Source organism: Apteryx rowi, unplaced genomic scaffold (genome assembly GCF_003343035.1).
Source record: "Apteryx rowi isolate R43461 unplaced genomic scaffold, aptRow1 scaffold_267, whole genome shotgun sequence".
NCBI lineage: Eukaryota > Metazoa > Chordata > Aves > Apterygiformes > Apterygidae > Apteryx > Apteryx rowi.
The window spans coordinates 650,694-670,385 of record NW_020449052.1 but is presented as its reverse complement, the minus strand read 5'-3'; the positions used below and the strand labels follow the sequence as shown (position 1 = coordinate 670,385).

Genomic DNA, 19,692 nt, shown 5'->3' with positions numbered 1-19,692 from the left:
ACCCACTCGCTCTTGAGGGCAGGAGAAGGGAAAGGGAACCCTAAAACACTTTTATGGTCAAAAGTAAATGAGGGTTTCAAGTTGTGGAAAAAAAGCTGTCTTTGCAATGATGAAACAAAAGTTAGAAAATAAGATTTCTGACAAAAGTTACAAATGCTACACTTGAAGTCCTCTGTTTTTTTTTAATCATAGGACACTGATGAACTGAATTGGAATAGATGTATTATTTTACATATCTAAGGCTGTTATTAACCCCTTCAAATGCCTTGTCCAAAGGCTGAAACTATCTTTTCAAATAAACAAGTCCCTACACTTTCCATTACGCATCCTGCCATCCTGCATAAAGCTACACTGCAGTTCCTACCATTAAAATCGTCCCTATGCAGTCATGTACGAGTAATGTCCCTAGGATGCACTCTTATCACAAATCTCTGGTTTATTCAGACAGATCATGCATGTAGACAAATAATTTACTTTACTTATGTAGTGATTTGATTTTCTAGTGTTTTTTGCTTTTCTCCCTCTCTTCAGCTTCCATCTTTGATCTCCTGCATCTCTTGCAATGCCTCAGCAGGTTCAGGTTGCCAAAGAATCTGCAGTAAAAATTCCTAAATGCAAGACAGTTAAGATCCTACTTCCTGCCCCTTTTTGTTTGGTTTTCTAAGTATCAATTTGCTATTATAAAAGACCATGAAAAGACCCTTTCAAAATAGTGTATCAACTCTCAAATAGCTGAGATTATTTGTATGAAAGGCAGAAAAATCAACACATTTTCCTTCTTAATCTCATAATCCACACATTAGATGAAATGTAACACTTCATTGGGTAGGGGGAAAAATCATGGTTTAATTACAACAATGTAGCATAAACACTTTAGTAGTCGATATCAGGATATTCTTGTGACATCTAAACTAAACTTTAGTTCTCCACAGTTACTGTAAACAGATACCCTATATTCCCTAAATGATTGGCATTAAGAAGGTTTATACAAAGGCAGTCAGTTGTTTAATCTTTAAGATGTCATGACATGGTGAGACAAACAAGCATACATCAATAAGTACAGAGAAATGTTATGCTACATTTTGGACAGTTTAGAACTGAAAGTGCTTCACATCTACAGGATAAGAAATGGCTTCATCTCCTCATCCCTAAATGATGAGAGCAAAGAAATAACCCTTTAATAGGTTAAATAAACAGTGTCCCATTTATCCATGCTTATATAAAGTTCCCAACAGTTCAGAAGGTCACATGGTGAAATTTACAATTATGTACAGTATAACAAATTTTAAAAGAAAAAAGTTCAGATATTCCTTGGTTCCCAAAAGCCTGAATCTCGCTCTCTGCACTAGAGCTAAGGACAAAAGCTACATACAGTTTTTTGTTTTTTTTTTTTTTTTTGTAAAAAAGCTTCATCATCCCAATCTGCCTTGACCAAAATCAGTCCCTAAATCCTGGTCATATTTAACAACTGCTTAATCCCAATGTTTAAGGCATGTGCATTAGACATCAGTATAAGGGTACTGTCAGAAGTAAGTATCACAGGTACTGAAGTGTCAGCAAATTTACACAGCAATGTTACTCTTCACAACACAATGTAAAATAAAACCATGTTATACTGGAGGTTGTTCCTGAGTTAAAATTTGCTAAATACTGCTAAACTTAATGTTTTCCTTTTTTTTGTACTTCTTCCTCTGGAATGTCCTTTCACATATGTCAAAGGAAAATTAAAATTCACACTGAAATATAGAAAGTAAAAACGTGTTAGCAATATTCTAATTATCCTGGCATTCCCAAATCTAAATTTAGCCAATATGCAGTGAATTTGCAGTGTTTAGTATCACTTAGCTTTTAGCAAGAGTATTTTCTAAATATGAGGATAATTATATATGTCAGTTCACATTTTTGTGCAACTGCAAACAATAGAAAATGATTTTAGTATCAGGAATTGTCATTAACTTAAAGGTTTGTGAATACATGGAATTGAGACATAGACATTTTTAGTTCTTTCTTACACAGTCTGCTCTTCTAGAATTAAAGGAAAACATTTTAAATTGTAGGAACACAAATTTAAATACCTACAGATATATTCAGTTCTCTAAAATCAGACAATTAATTGTCCATTCATATTATTAAGCATTTGTTCCCACAGAATTGTTTCTCAAATATGTAATCTTTGATACTGTTTCCTATTGAAGAAAAAAACCTATCCACTTTTCTCAGCCAAGAACAACTTTAAAAATATATTTTTCATCAGATTCAAACTGCACATGAAAATTATCATCATATTAATCATCCAGGCTCCAACTCTGCAAAGTTTATAAACATTTGCTCAAGTCCAAGCATTAAATTTAACACCAGTTAAAGAGCATTAGAAAATCAGGACTACCAAAGGGGCAACTTTGTCTGTGCCATACTTGCACTTTGGGCTGTTAACTGCAGAAAAACACCCCAGAAAATCGGACCATTAGAGCTTGACCCAAAGTCTACTGAAATCAATGAAACTTTTACAATGAGCTTTAAGAGACTTAGTATGTTAAGTGCTCCAATTGAAGCTCACCATTTGCAGTAATGTAGCATCTCCTCCTATTTTAAATACAGGAAAGGACTGCAGTAATTGCACCTACCAGACTAAGGAATAAGGGTTTTCAACAATATTCACTGTATGTATTGTCAAATCCGTCAGAGGTGCAAATTATGAATTTCAATATGATGAACAAAATTTTATTTCCAGATTTGTTTCTGTTTAAATTCTAGTGGGATGGAAACCAGTAATATACTGAGAAAACAGGAGGGGAAAGGAATGAGTGACTATGCTTCCACAGTCTGGAAATTCTAAACAAAAAAGAGTATCATATAGTGGTATAAGAATAGAGCTCTGAATGAAGTCTGGCCTAGCCCATGTGCCTTATGCACAAAGGTTAGCTAGAATTTAATTGTTGTGACCATAAAAAATAAATAGCAACAATTTATTCACAAAAAATGGATTAGATTGATTTTTTTGCTTTAACAAACTGTATGATCCATTAAATTATCAGCCAGCTGTATATTTAAGCCCAACAATAGAAAATGTAGTACATAAACACCTAAAAATCACAGTCATAAAAAGCAGGCAAGTACATCAGTCTTTTGGTGGCCAAAGCACAGCAAATTAGTCCACCAAATAAGTGTAAATACATGTAAATCATGGGTATTTGTTTTGTTAAAAATTATTTCTATTGTCAATAAACAATTTTCTGCATTTTGATTTAATACTGTTTTCCAAGAATTGTAAACTGTTTAAAAATATATGCACAAGCATAAATAAAAGGATTTAAATACAGTGGTCAATAGGAAAAACAGCTTCTTAAATTTGCTTGTGCGATAAACTGGTAATTTGGAACAAATCCATAATTATCCATACAGAACTCTGACTTTCCATAGGTGAGACAGTACTGCCATCATTTCTAACACTTGTGACCATTATAATAACAGGAGAAAAAAATAACATATCAGCCCTGATACATCAATCACATATGCATTCAAAATTACAGATATTTACAAGAAAAATATATATTTAATTAAAAAGCCACTGAAAAAACATGGACTTTTAGTCAGGTGCTGCACTTTCTGCAAAATGAGGTAATTTAGATGCAAACAAATTAAGTTTAGTAGAGTTCAGGATCCATGGTCTCCACACTTAAAGTATAGATTGCTTCAGTGAATGGCTTGGCTGTTTCTATACATTCAGAGCAAGAAAAAAAAAAAAATCACTAGATCCAGTTAAATCCTGTTTTGTAGTGCTCTTGATGCAACACTGACTAATGTCAGAAGGCTTCCCAGCTCAGTTTTACAACTGGTCTTTCAATAGAAAGAAAAAAAAAAAGAAAAAAAATAGTTATAAGTTGGTTTCATCCCAAGATGGGTCATTCATGTTCTTTAGAACTTTTCTAACAAGCTTCTCCAAGTCCTTGCGAGCTCTTTGTTCTTCTTCCAATGATTTCTTCATCTTTTTGTTATCCTGTTTAATAGAGACAGAAATATTAGTAAATTTTTTACAATGACAAACAGATCTCTTCCAACTGAATGTACACCATCGACCACAAATCCTGAAGGCTCTTCTCAGTGAGACTGTTACTAGCTGTTCAAAAGCAAAGCAGCTGTTCTGCCTTCTATTAAATTTCACAAGTTGCACACAATACTTGACACAATGAAACAAAACCACTAAATGGAAACTGAGGTATTTCCTATTTATACTTAGGGGTGCTTTATAATGCAAGTGCTAGCAACAGATGGTCAATAACTTTTAATTTTTTTGCTCAAAGCTGATCAAGGAATAGTAGAATATATTTGGTGTTAAAGAGAAGGGAAACGGAACAACAATAGTAGAATAAACATGCCTGTAAAAGCCTCCTGTGATTATAACTAGTTTCACAATCTCAGAAAAGCTTCTTAAACTTAATGCAAATTAACTTGCTTAATTAGGAAAGTAAACAGTTGAAAGGAGCATCTTGAAAAACATTTATGTTCTCTGAAAAGTGTTTTGTGACTAAGTCTTAAACCAGCCGGACAACTACCGACAATCTAAGAAGAGTCTGAATTTAAAGAAACACCACCATTGTGCACATGTATTAATGAATGAGTCAGGTCTCAATATTTTGCGCCATGCACTGATGCCATTATTGGTAGGACTGTAATAATACTACTGACTGAACCACAGCAATGCTTACATTGTTTATTCCAGTGGAGACCACAGTGATGCTGGCAAAAGTGGGGAAGCAACTTGAAGTTAACAAGGTTCCAACATCAAGGGTCTCCTGGTGTTTAATACACAGGTCTGTAATCCAGGGGTCCCACTGGACTCCCATCAGCTCTCACTTACAGAAATTTCTAGAAGTGGGAAGAGATCAACAGCTGTCTCCTCCTTACCTCCATTATCTCCCCAAGTCTGTTATGAAACTGAGAAATTTCAATTTTTTCTTGTAGGTACACAGTTCTGTTCTTTACTTTTCCTTCTGTCCCCTCCTTCCCCCCTTTAGGATTGTACTATTACAGTGTAATCCCTGTAGAACAATAGTTATAAATAACTAATGCAAGCTTCCAAGGGACCCATTTTTTGTGGTAACTGTCACCAGCTGGCGGTCTGGGATTGACAACAACTACCATGTACTCCCAGACAGCTTTTATCCATGAAGCCTTGGGTCACCTGGGACATTCCCATCTTGGAGATTCTCTCTACCATTTCAAGAAGTGGCAACATCACAGCAAAGGACCAGTAAATGCTTCTAAGCTAAGATCCCAAATATACAAGAAAATGAAGTCAGGCTTTAATAGCTCTTGGTTTTGGAAGCTACAAGATTCTGAAGAGGTCGTCTACATGGAGAGGAACAAGGGAAGACAGCTGTTACCTGAAGTTCAGGAAAAAGTGTCTTTTTGTTTAGGGTCATGCACAGATCTGCAGGAGCACTTTTATACTTTATACTGAAGCAGTCAGGCCACAGAAAGGCTAACAGGTTATCATTGCTGCCCATATTAAGTGAACTGTATTTTTAAAAAGAGTGTCAAGTTCACATCAAACCTTTATACATGCTTTATAGGCTGAAACCACCAAAAACTAAATATTAAATATGTCAACTCTCCTATCTCAAGAAACATGCACATCTTTAAAAACATTGGGCATACTTATTAAAAATGGGCAAAGAATCTGGACTCATGTTTATAGCCCAAAAACTGAAGTAATTTGAATATAAATCCATTTTATATTAACAAAGGAGATTTTATCAGACTTCTTGAGTCATAGATCTGTTAAGATTAGTTAGCTAGTTCACACATTGGAAAGCGAAGATAATTTAATGCCTTTTTGCCTACACATTAAGCAGCATAAACAAGGTTTAAACAGACTGTGTCCTGACAAGAAGGGATATTTTTAAACAACTCAAAAATGGATACTTAAAACATGCTTAAAACATCAGCTGCATCTTCCATACCAGCTGTGCAGGTGAGATCTTGTGCAATTCCCTCAAGTGACAAATCAGCCGCCTAAGCTAACCTGTAGCCCTCATTTAAAAAAAGGCCACAAGATAAGCAGTGAAAAGGACTCTCTTGTATCCTGAAATGAGAGGTTTTAAGAACTTAGTCGTAAGAGGTGTTCAGATTACTGAAAGAGTGCTTAAAAAAAAAAAAAAAAGCCTAAGTGGATACATACATTTATACTACCAAAATTATACACTCTAAGAGCAAATACTATTCCACAGTCTCTATACAGTTATTTTGCTGATGGTATAACAGAACCGAATTTATTTAATGCTTTCAACACTTCACAAGTTGTAACATTTAAAAATAAATGAAACATAACTTAGTAAATCATCTCAGGATACTTAACACAATTCTCACAGGTTGGCACTCCAAGGACAGATGACAACCACAATACAGAGTGCCTTCTGTCAAACTGGCAAGTTTTACTTTTAAAAGCAAATCTCAGGGTCTTGATGTTAGTCCGAAATTTAAATTCATCCCTGTCAAATTTTATCAATTTAAAAGCTGTATTTATTTTTATAATGAGCTGTCCATCTTTCCATTGTCTCTATTGGTATAAATATAGCAAGTTACCAACCTGTCTTAATTCCTGTACTTCATCCTTTAATGCATATACCGTGTCAACAAGGCTTCTAAAATAAAAAGAAAAGAATATCTGTTATAACAGTTTTCAGAAAACATGTCTAAATGTATTATTAAACTGATATATGAAATGCATTAAAAACAAAAAGTAGCTAACAGCTATTTTCACAAACTTGTGTTAAAAATCATGTCTTATCCTGATTTACATTTAGTTAGGCAATGACTTTTGACTAGCTTCTATGACAGGACAGACCTCTCAAACAAAAATGGACTTGAAATACAATTCTGTTACAGAAACATAATACACAAAACAGTCTAAGTCTATTCTGTGTATCATGTTTCTGTAACAGAATGTATTTCACTTTCAACACAGATCTTACCAAAAAAAACCCCACAAAACAAAACAGACCGATACCCCAGACAAAATGGAAAGATGGTACCAATTTAATACCAAAATTCTACAGCACTCAGAAAAGCCATTTACAAATGAAATGTATCAATTCTTGGTATAGAAGAAAGAAATGGAGTAGCATATACAGAGAAGCCAGACTGCAAGCGTGTAAATGAAGGCCCACTGCACCGGCAAGGCCTGGCAGCATACTCCAAACAGCTGTCTCCCCCACTAGTAACATACCACACACACACACCCCTAGTACTACTACTACAAGAGGAGGTGGGAGGAGGAAGAAGAGTGCAAAGTTTACTGTTTTAATCCATCATTCATTAAAAGTTTCCTTACTTCTCTTCTATAACAGTCTGACCATTACTTTTAGTTTCTTCTACAATAATTTTCTCTTCTTCCGGAAGCAGGACTTGAGGAGCTGATTCTTTACGAGAACCTGTTGTAAAAATAAATTACAAAATGAGCAACTTGCAAACAATATTGGGACATTTTAAAGATTATTATTTCATTTATTGTATGATACACCTGCATGACCAAGGTATATCACTTTCAATTACATCCTCCCCTCCACACACACAGTTGCTGACATATCTTTTTACATTTGAATCCACAGCCTTACACTACAACAAAAAATTGTCTGACCCATTCCTATCCTGCTGATGACAGAACTCCTCTGTGCTATCAATGGGGATGTTGCACACAGTTCAAGGAACAGTACACTGTTCAACTATCAGTAAAATCTATACAAATTCATCATAGCTGCATCAGAGAACAAATGATGTGTTTAAGTAATAGCAATTCAAGCCTCAAGGACAGATTCTGATCTCACACTCATATACATCCAAGAAATAATTCCACTCTAAACCAATTATTCTATCAGTAAGGAGCAGAAGAGTGATACCAAATGATACAAGGATGGAAGGAGAAAAGAAATTTAAAATTCCTTTTCCCAGAAAGAAAACTGTAAACACCACAGTTGTGTGTGTATGTGCATAGACATATATACACATACACGTAAACACAGTCCTTTAGTTCCATAATAAATACATAGTTCATATTTAATACATTTTTAAAGCACTTAAAATGGTTTGATGACAAAACTCAAAACACTAACATCTTCAGAACATTTTTTCACAATCATTACAATTTTTAACATCAAGATAATTCATATAACTTCTAAAGAAGTAGCTCTAAATAGAAAAATCTACTGCTCGGAGATGTGTACATCTAATAAGGTATATATTCTAGAAATGTTATTTAAGCTGCAACAGATTACTAGCATTTTTTCAATAGTAAAATAAATTTTGTATATATATGTATCTGTAAATAAATAGCTGTCTAAGAATTTGTTTGGTATTCAAACAGAGTAGATAAGGCATTAGAGTTCTTGCATATTTAACTGAGATGTCAGTTTTAACAAACAATATGCACTTGCTTACCAATTCAGTGTAACCAATTTTGACTAAACAGGAATAGCTTAATTTTAAGCACAGCTTGAACTGATAATTGTGTACTACAGGGTGCATGTCCATTAGGAGAAATTAGTTAGCTCTTGCCAAACAGCTGCTTTGAGGTAAGAGTGCCTTTCTTCTAGGGTTCATAATAAAATACATAATCTAAACACACACAAAATTAAAGTAAAAGAAATCAAGCTCAAAGAAAAATATCAACTCCCCCTAACAACTGCAGCGTTGAGTTCTGAACATGAGCTTGTAGGAGAAAAAAAAGAACATGGCTCAGCAGCAGGTGCTAAGCTAGTTACATTATTTTAGTAAACAAGGGCAAATATCCTTTAACAGAGGAAAGAGTTTCTTTAAGCTGACAGTAAAGAATTAACAGTATATGACAGTCAGATTTTATGGAGTAACAACTACTGCACGTCTGAGAACAGAATCTCATCCCTGAAAGCTGTAAGTTCTTGATCTCAGTGGATAAATCTTTAATGGGTTAACCAGGAGAAAAAAATACATATAGTTTTCAGGGAAGGAATGACTTGAAAAATAAGCATAGCAGAGCTCTATAAGGGGCTCAAGGGCATTTCCCTGTTTGTGCTATCAACCATTAACTGCAAAAATTTGTCTCATCTTTATTTCAGTTAATTGGTTACCACTCTATTAGCTCAAGACATAACACAGAACATTGCGTTCAATGTTATTTTAGAAAGTTAGTTGACTCCTGCTGCTACTGGATCACTAAATTTTGGGTCTCAGTATCAATTCTGAGCACCTCAGTGCAGCACATGCTGAGGGAGAAATTGAGCCAAGAGGGAGAACTGCCTTGGGTTTCTCCCCCATGATTCCCCGCAACCAAAGGGCACAGCACATTACGGTTATGTCTATATGGAGCTCCATTCAGTTGTCTTTGCCTGGTCAGAGTAACATGGGTCCTTTGAAAGGTAGAAATAGCATGGAGGAGACAGCTTAAAAAAAAAAAATCATAACTGTACAGTTATATACATGCATGCATGTAAAACAGATGTACACAAATCAGCATATGCTTGTGGACCACACAGCACAGAACACAATACTACTGAGACACAGAATGTACAGTTTCATAAAAATAAAATTTTCCACCACATACACACTTACGTGATGTAAACTGTTGCTGTAAACAGTGATCTTTTTGTGCCACAATATATTAACTACTGTGGAATTCAGGATATCACAAGTTTTAACCTCGCTTTCATTGTTCTGATACCCTCAATCGTGTTGCAACTTTTTCACTCATATCACAGAACCCTCTCTGCTTTTATTGTTCATTTTTATACTGAAAAAAAGAAATTGTATTTTTCCTTTATCTTTTTAACCTCACAACATTTGCTAAGTATCAAAAGGTACAAACACGCATCTGTCCTGCAACAAAACTGCCATCAATATTTACACAATATCAGACTTTCTGTGCCAAATTCTAACAGCAAAACTAAGATACTTCATTGTCCTGCTTTTCCATACCATTTATGCCAAAAGCTTTGTATTTTTTTAGATGCATGTACTTGTAAATGTGCATCTAAAATGAATTTCAAATGAAGTGTCATCTCATTATTGGCACTAAGTAATATTCCCTAAATTGCACCTTGTGCCTCTGCCAGGTCCTCTATGGCTGTTTCCTATGTAACCATTTCTCTCCAGAAAACTTTTACGAGCTACAGCTTTAGGACAGAAAGATAGGGGTTGCATTACAGAGTTTTATTAATAAGACAGCCCAGGAAATTGCTACAACTTAGATTACCCTAAGCACCTCTCCAAGACATATTCAAGGTCCACAAAGCAGTGCAGAAGAATCAAGAGTTACTTCAGGCTGCCATATCCACCATTCTTCAATCCTAAATTTGCAAATTTGGTGCTGAATTTCTTAGAGACAGTACTCAGTCTCATTCTGACTCAGACATGCAAAAAGACAACGTTTAAATTGACTTCTAACAACTCTAGCCCTACACCGATTTGAGACAATACAACCAAAAGATCTAGTTTAAAATAAGGATGGAAAAAAAGAAAAAAAAAACACCCCAAACTTCACAGGGTTTGGTTTTGTTTTCTTTTGGGGCCCTGGGGGAAGGAGGGTGGAAGGGAAAAAGAAAGGGTGTTTGGCAAACCCAGACAATTACTTCCAATTAGTGAACAAACTTTAAGGACAAGAAAGCTGCCCTAACTTCTCAATGGGAAATCTTATAAATCAACCTCATAAATCATGTCTCAGAAGAATAATATATACCACTTTTTATAAGTCTGTTGAATAATTAAGATATGAGCAAAATGCACAACTGACCACTAGAATCAAGATTCAACTAAATTTCCATCAATTAAATGCCATCAACAAAATAAAGGGGTCTATCTACTATTAGTATTTTCCACTCTTAGATTGGAAGATAAAAAATTAAAATGCTTTTTGCCAATACCATATCATAAACAGTGCAACATTGGCATTCTGACCTAGAGATCTGGGCCAGAAACCTCAGCAATAGCCACTATGCAATGTGGTAAAATACATGACACACAGACCAAGCCTGTGAGTGAGAGCCCATTGCTTTTAGCTACTAGTGTCTGACTCCGTCCCTAGCCTAACTAACAACACTGGCAAGCCATCCTGGGCATACCTGGAAAAAAAAGAAAACTGAAGGATCTTTATATGGCTGAGAGACTTCATGTCAGAAAAAGTTCACTTTGTCTGAAACCGTTAGAACATCACTCATAGCCATGGAGTACAGTCTTAACACCAACCGAAAAGAAACAAGAGTGCAGACTGAATTCCACAGAGGTTCTCAGTGACGTCTGGTTGCAAGCGTAACTGCACAATCCCAGCTTTTTATTTATTTTCCTCCAAGGGAGGCATAAGACATCTTAAAAAAAATGGTCATTTAGTATGACGCTGGATCCTTACAGAGGTCAGGCTTCAAAAGGAGGAGTCTGGTAATCAGTCTGGTCCTTCATTTTGAATCTTTTAGGAGGCACACATGAAGAGAGTCCGTAAATTTTGCTCAGACCTTATTAAATCAGGCAGAAGGGAAGCAAGAGGAGAAGCGGATGATATTTAGACAACTTTTCACTTTAACCAGATATTAACTCTCTGCCTATGTTCAGAGACCTTGTTTGTTTAGGAACCTTTTAAGCCAACAGTAAAGTGGAGGCGAAGATTCACACCACCTGCTTTGAGTAGCTAACATCAGGGCCTCTCCTTGCAGTCCATCAAGAATGGGGTTCCTCCAGATGGCCCTTTTTATAAGGCTCAACCTAGGTACTTTCACAGTGATAATCAAATTTGCCTTCTTCCCATGACTATGAGGTTCCTAATTTAAGCAACAGAAGTTCAACTCCTCAATTTGCCCATGTAACTACTCCTCCTATATGGTGGTTAACTTCCAAAAACTTGTGGCATAATCTGATTTACCATCAGTAATTACTCTACTGAACAGCTTCTAGTATTACAGTTTTTTTCACTTTTCATATTTTTTGCATTGGGAGAGGCAAGGAGGGGAACAAGGCACAATAAAGGTCAAAACTTAGAAACAATATTTGTAAATATATAATTTCATTTTCTACCAACTTTACTAGGATCTCTTCATAAGCTAAGAAACTCTTCAAACTTATTTCCTTGAGTTTCAAAGACAGAAGTCTGACTTGCTACTGAAAGACATGCACATACAACCAGTTAAATGCATGATTAGTCCCTGGTACATACAAGACATGGCATTTTCCCGTGGAAGCAAATATTGAACAAAAAATAAGAATTACTCGTCATTTAAAACATTCAGCTTTTCATTGCATTAGTCACATTCAAGATGTTAAAGTGGATGAGCAGATCTGCCACATTAACCCTCTTTTGCTCAATGAATCTTGAGTGAATTCCAAAATGAAGAATCCTAAAAATAGTGCTTCCAAACTCTGTTCAGATTAAAGCACTAAAAAAAAACATTCATGCTACAGATCTGCCAAAGTCAAGATGGAGCTCTTCAGTATCTCATGCAGGTAACAATTGATCAGAATCCAAACATAGGGACAAACTTAAGTCCCCGCTATAAGATATACCCTTCGCAAACTCTTGGGAGTAGCAAACAGGTTTTGGCATCAAGGGTTTTTTTTTGTTTTGTTTTGTTTTAAACTATTTAGCAATACATGTATAGGAAAGAACCCCACATGACTCAGATGACAGATTTGTAGAGTTTACAACAAAATGTTTTAATCATTGAAATGGACTGAAGTCAACATACAACTCAATATGCAAGTGTTTGTCATTTAAGAACAGAATAAATACTTTGAAAGACACATAAATCACCTGAAAAAGCGGAAGATTTCTAAGACAACATTTTGAAAGAGTTACCCCACAAAATTTCCTATATTTCATCAACCAATACAAAAATATCCAACCAGAGGGCTGTAGGGCTAAAACTAGAGTTGCTACAGTCATAGCAAAAAGTCTTTAAGACATTTTAGTAGTACTAGGAGATTATATCTGCTATCTGCTATGAGATATATATTCTGATGCAAACATTTTAGTACGTATTAGTCCATTATTTTATTTAAATTCACTCAAATTTAAGCAACTTTTAGTAGAAGCACTTAAGATAATTCTTGTTTTAAAGACCAAAATGTTATATTAAATCTTGAAAATATGTAAGGGTGTAGAAACATAAATTATCTCTGGCAACAGGACCTACAGAAATTGGTTTTAAATTGTTCCAGTTATTCAGCCTGTGCTTTTACTGAAAACATACCAGTACAAACAATGAAAAAGCAAATAAAATCAGTTAAAATTTTAAAATCAGTTAAAATCAGAAGCAACAAAAGCAGAAAAACATTCTATAAATGGCAAAATTTCCAGCTGGTTATTAAAAAAAAAAAAAAAAAAANAAAAAAAAAAAGAGGATACAGAAGGATACACAGTTCTTGTTACAAGGAATTTCCTGCAGTTGTCAATTACATTAAACACAGATTACACACTTGTGACCAAAAAAAAAAGAAAAAGCAAGTTCTTTTGCTTCAGAATTTGATTCCTCTGGAGAGAAGGGAGAGAGAGAAAGGAGGCAAGGGGAGAAGAGGGAGTTAAATGTTAAATTCCAAGTTATGCCATCCTTTCCCCCTATGTAATAATTAAGTATTAAAGTCACAGTCTAGCAAATGCAAAATTTATTTCAACTGTACATAACAGATGTCCTTTGTATATAAAACAAAACACTGAACTGATATATGCAACCACAAACAATATGCATACTTTACAGTACAATGCAACATTCAGATATACATCCATTTTGCATTTTCAAAAGGTAGTCACCTACTGAAGATGGCTTCTCCCATTCACAAATGGAGTTCACAATATATATAATTTTCTTCTATGTTTTACGTCACTATATACACATTACTGTGTTTTGGCAAGATTATGCAAAACACCCAATTATATATAGGTTGGTTTCAATTTATGGTAAATACTAATTTTATGGAAACACTGGATAAGCCATGTGAAGAGGGTTGACAATGGCTTGAACCTACCTTCTAATTCAGATTCTTCATCCTTCCAGTATATTATTAACTGTACACATGTATTTTACACAATTGCATAAACATAAGGTACTATTGTTACCATGACTAAAGTTCCACAAAAATAGAAACACTGAACCTTTGGACTGAATACCACCATCTCCACATTTGCATTTTTTTAAGCATGTTGCATTAATACTCCTGCTCAGTTCACAATAGCTAATGGCCTGTAACACTGAAGAAAGCAAATGATTTTAACTGTGCAGTGATGTTAATATGAAAGATCATAATTATGATAATAATTAGTGACTCGAATGCTACAATAATTAATGGTGGTAAACTGTCAAAACTTTGGTGCATAGAAAGTCAATAAAATCCTCTGATCCGGGTAACAAAACATTCTGTGTGATAAGGAAAGTTCAAGTGCAGCAACTGTATTTCAAACTCATATTTACACTCTATAACATGAAACAGACATAAAAGAACTATCATTTATCCAATGCAGAACACATTATTTAACTAGAACACCACAGCTTAAGAAATGGGAAAAAGCAATCCATACTTTTCATATAATTAAAAACAAATACTCTCGACTCAAAGGAAAAGTGAAGTGGCTTACAGATGCACTGTGGAATGGTACGGAGCACATATACTTATTTCATCTCTCTAACCAATACTCCTCCAGTTCAAATAAAGTTCAACATACATAAGTTCCTGGTCATTGAGTTAATAAATGACCATTGTTTGTTTTTTTTTTTTTTTTCCATATACCCCTGAAAATTCTCTTCAGTAATCATTGCTGCTTTTGTCAGTCAAATTTTCAAGTACAAAAAACAGGGAAAGAGAGGATAAAACAGGTGATCAAACAATGCAAGACTGAATGTAAATCTACAGACATGAACTACTTTGAAATAGCTTCCTCCATGCTGATAACCTTCTGGAATCATTCATGTCTAGCAATTATTAACTTTCTGCTCGTGCAACCTGCAGAAAGGTTTTAATTACCTGTAAACTTTTAAACAGTGTGATCAAGTTCCCAGGCAGCAGTTAATTGCACCATGATTATTCTGAACTTGTTCAAGTAGTAATATCTGAACACTGAATAACGTACCTATTTGAAAGGGGGTAAGGGAATTGCAATCAGGGATTCTGGTGAACATGTGAACTGTTACTGTTCTTTTAGCATATGCTTTTCCCTAATGCTAATGAAGAATTAGAAAACATTTCATTTTTGTTTCAGTTCCAATTACGTTATCCACAAGACAGACCACACACTTCACCCCAGCAATGCCCCAGGTGCAGGTTCAAGACCTTCAGCTGTGTATAAGGTGTCACAGTTCTCTGTAAAACCAACATTATTGTAAGTGAAGAGTCGTTGCTGAAAACAAACCTGCTCATGAGAGAAGTTGCAAGACACAATAAAATCTGTCACAGACATGCTCCAAACAGGAAAACCCAAAAGTCAAGCATTCTATTTTTAAGAACTTCACACGATCCAATTTGATTGCACTTGTACCTACAGCTTCAGATGCTGAACACTTGAGGTTTCATCACGGGAACCATTTTCATCTCGTCTTTTCAAGAAGAATGGTCAATTGATAGTTGACAGCTGTGTATTTTAACAGGCAAGTAAATATCTAAACCTGTTTTCTACCACACTACTGCATACAGTAACGTGACAGTATGACCATAGGTAATATGAGATTATCAAAACACTGCATGTAATGAGCATGGACTGCCAGGTTTTCATGATAACTGCCAGACTGGGGGTGGGGGGAAGCAGTGTGATCCTTCATATAAACTCCTAAGCAATGAGGAAAAGACAGCAGTATAAAAACAGAAATTTTCGTGGATTAGCAAATGCTCTTCCAAACAAGTGGGCCAGATATGTGAGTATCTGAATGATTTTACAGTTCTTGTACTGCTTATTTTTAAACTATATTTCTTTTACTCTACCAGCTTTGTGATTTGTTAATAATATATAGAAAATTCAACCACTAAGGCTAAAGTATTTCCATATTGCTGGCACTTGGCTCACAGACCACTATGGTTTCAGTACAAAATACAAAAACGCGCTGTATCCAAAAGAAACAAAAGAAAAGAAGAAAGGACCTGTTGCTACACTGACCAAGTCAAAAAAACAGACCATTCAGAGCTACATATTAATGTCTGTCACTTAAAAAAACCTCAAGAAATATCATCCTTAACAGGATATATACTCTTTAAAATGACTTATTTGTATGTGTATTAAATTGGCAATAGAGCCTTCCACCAGGTATAATTGAAGTATCAGAAGCTCCCTCAGAAGTTGTTAAAATATCACATTAAAGAGACAAGGAACAGCAAGAAAACATCTAAGAAAAAGCAGGCTGTGATACAACAAGCATTTGTTAAGAAAAAGCTCAGAAGTGCATTAGTTCTGGTGAGAGATATATGAGCAACAGCTCTTACGAGATGTAGACCCCATTCTGTAACTATGGGCTGTCCATATACTGTCATAGTCAGAGTCTTCTGAGAGGTCTGAAGGCTCCAAACGAGAAAGACTACTGCGACGACCCAAGGAGTCTAGACTTGATTGGTCATCATCAGCCAAGACGTGATTATGCATCAGGTCAGTGCCTTGCCATGCTAAGGATGTATAGGTGAAATGAAATGGTGGATGTGGATAGGCAGAGGTGGGATGAGGAGGAGAACGTAAGGAATAGCCACAACCAAACACATGAAACAAAAGCAAAAGGTGATGGGAAGAGAAGGAAAAGAGAAAATATTGTTAAAAAGGCACCAAAGCTTTTTTTTTTTTTTTTTGGTTGGGTTTTAGGTATAAATTACACTCATCATGTAATAACTTTTGAATTGTTACAACACAATTTTTAAAGTTCTTTTTAAGCTTCTAAGCAGCCTCAGTTGAGAATCCCGAGTAACGAAAATCTTGTTTGAGGATAGATTTTTCGGAAAGGGGAGTTTGGTTCTTTTCAAATATGGAGTCAACTCTGGTCTGGGGATATCTGAATTGAGACAGAGCAATAAACACATTAAGCCAGCACAATTCGGCACTGACATGAAAAGCAACAGCCCTTTCCCCTCCCCAAATCTCGCTGTTTGTTTCTGCACCTCCATCCTTTCCCTCTCTTGCAATGAAACAGCCATTTCTACAGCTGCTTGGTGAACCAGATCAGGGAACAGTTTCAAATGAAGATTAATCCTGCAAAAGATTATTTTTCAGGCAGGTTATTTCCCCACCAGCTCACAATACAGCCACACAACTGTTGTGTCAGCATTATAAAGGGAAAAATACAGGGGGAAAAAAACAAAGGTTTAGAGGCATTCTCATGCAGAGCAGGGCTGCTCATTTTTTAAATCAGCAACACCACCTCATACCAATTCAAAGGGGCTGTCAAACTACAGCTCTTCTGCACCTGTGCCCATAATTATTTGTTTAACCAAGTAGTAACTGAACTCATAGAAAACAAGGCCGAGACACTAAAGTCAACCTAGTCAGACTCCTTTCTATGCTCACACTCACCTCTTCCCACAGGACTCTATCTAAATCTATCTTCCCAATTAAGTACTTCAAGATGTCTAGGGTAGTGGACAAAAGTATCAAATGACACTTTTTCTCTTCTACTTCTACTTTCCCCCTGGCTCCTCCCTTCAAAGGCCTTGCAATATCTGAGGACTGTGTAAGTGGCCATGTTATGAGCTACATGACACTGCAAAAAATTTTAAGCCTTCATTTGGAGAGGAAATGCATACAAATATACTGAGCTTATAAGAAGAAGAAGGAGGGAAAGCTCTCCTCTCTTTTATTCACATCTGTCTCCCCAAATTAAATATGAACTCTCCCCCACCCAAACAATTAAAAAAGTCACTCTACTACCTCTAATGCCACTGCCTTCCAGTCTGCACTGTTGCACCCTAGCTGTTCTGATTTGGCATTTCCAAAAGCAGCACGACTTGGGCTTTAGCATAAGGTACAGCAAGTAGAATTGCCAAATCAGTGCTGTGAGGGACAGGCAGAATATGAAAACAGAGGTAAGGAAGGGGTATGCAAAAAAAGTGACATTTTTCCACGGATGTCTGGAAATTTTTTTGTTCTATTCTTTTGTACCAAATACTGCTTCCACAAAAGCAATCCCAGAGTGAAACTGAGTTATTCTTTCCACTTCCAATTGCAGCCTACAAATGGATCTTCTGATATTTGAAGTCTTAGGTGACAACACCATTCTTTCCAAAGAAAGCAGCCGTGCGCTTAACCAATAAAATCATTGTTTCTTGCTGCAGTTAAGCGCAAATAAAAACTTTTGACTTCTGATGTATGCAATGATGTCTATTGCACTATGTATATTTCTTAAATATACATAGAAAGGAAAAATAGGCAAAAAAGCAAAAAAAAAAAAATCCATTATGTGTCTGCATACACGCAAATTGTGCAAGTGCAAATGTTTCCCCAACCATTTCTTGTCACGTTATCCTTGGAAATAATGAACAGAGCACAGTTGCAACATTTAAACAGCAATCATCTCAATGAATTTTGTTTGGAGCAACAGTGTATCTTCAGAATTTTGAACACATTAATTTCCTTTTATCAAATTAAACACATTATAGTAATGGTTATAGGTCTAAAAAACAAATTAAGATTATTCAAAAATGATCTAACGGTAGCCAATTTATGAAACTAGTGTTATCACCTTGGAGACCTACAGTTTGTCAAGACAGGTCAAGAAGAAAAATTAAAATGAAGGTTTTTGCTGTTACTTCAAATGTTTCTGAAATCTAAACATAAAAAAATCACAGCCATGCAAGATACCCCTTCATACAAGGGGCTGTATTCCCATTTTAAAGTACAAATGAATACAAAGTAGCTGGGTTATCAAGGTGATAACAGTAAGTAAACACGTATTAGGAAAACCCATGAACTAAGTCTGCAGCCATATTTTGAGACTTCCCAAATGTCAGCATAAAGTGCTTTTGCTTGGAAGCAAAACAGGCACAGAACTCTGTGGCTAGCAATACTAGTGATTAATACAGCAAATTTAAACAGTTTTTGTGGACGAGGAATAAGTTCTAATGTCCAATCTTCTAATTCCTGCTAACAGCAAAACCAGCTAAGTACTTCAGTATCATTATACTGTGTTCCAAGGATATCTGAACTAAATCCATATTCAACAATGTCAAAACTGTGCAAATCTGAACAAGTCCAACAGCGTTTCCTCCTTCCTTGTGTAAATGGAGCACATGCTGGTGGACTCCCCTGCTTTGTGCAATGTTTTACTTACAATACAGAGGAGCTCCACATAGCAAACTTGCTTCGGATTAAATGAAGTAGGACCCCAGAAGCATATTACTGGTTTTCAATAAGCTAGATATTGATCTGAGAAACTAAAAATGGCTTTAACCAACACAGAGACCCGGGGGAAAAGTTTCTCCTGAAATTATATTATGATATAAAATTTGTCATTAATATTAAAAACAGCTATTGACAATAAAAGAAAAGAAATATTTATGTGTCTAGGTTACTTTTCCATAACAGAAGTCTTTGTTGAACAGAATCAAACAAGACAGATATATACTCCTCCAAAATTATGAATTACTACTCATTTCTCCTCTCCACTTACCAGCTTCTCAAAGTTTATCAAAAAAAAACAAACAAACAAAAAAAAAAAACTGAGCAACTGTCATATTCAGGCCAGACACCTCGCGTTCCTTGATGAAGGTTTTGTGCAATTT

General features: G+C 35.5%; 1 protein-coding gene across 4 annotated transcripts in view; it reads right to left on the bottom strand.

The window, feature by feature from the left end:
* Positions 1 to 826: 826 nt before the first annotated feature.
* ARHGEF7 (Rho guanine nucleotide exchange factor 7) overlaps positions 827 to 19,692 on the bottom strand; it is a 117,092-nt gene continuing 98,226 nt past the window's right edge. For 2 of the 4 annotated variants that reach the window (XM_026068033.1, XM_026068031.1), the window contains 3 exons: positions 7,334 to 7,433; positions 6,590 to 6,644; positions 827 to 3,997 (listed from right to left, as the gene is read on the bottom strand). In XM_026068033.1, coding sequence (XP_025923818.1) covers positions 3,875 to 3,997; positions 6,590 to 6,644; positions 7,334 to 7,433 — 278 coding nt within the window. In that variant the 3' untranslated portion in view covers positions 827 to 3,874. Of the gene's footprint in view, positions 3,998 to 6,589; positions 6,645 to 7,333; positions 7,434 to 13,602; positions 15,575 to 16,416; positions 16,594 to 19,692 lie in introns of those variants that run through there. The other 2 variants (XM_026068034.1, XM_026068032.1) reach the window with 2 other exon arrangements.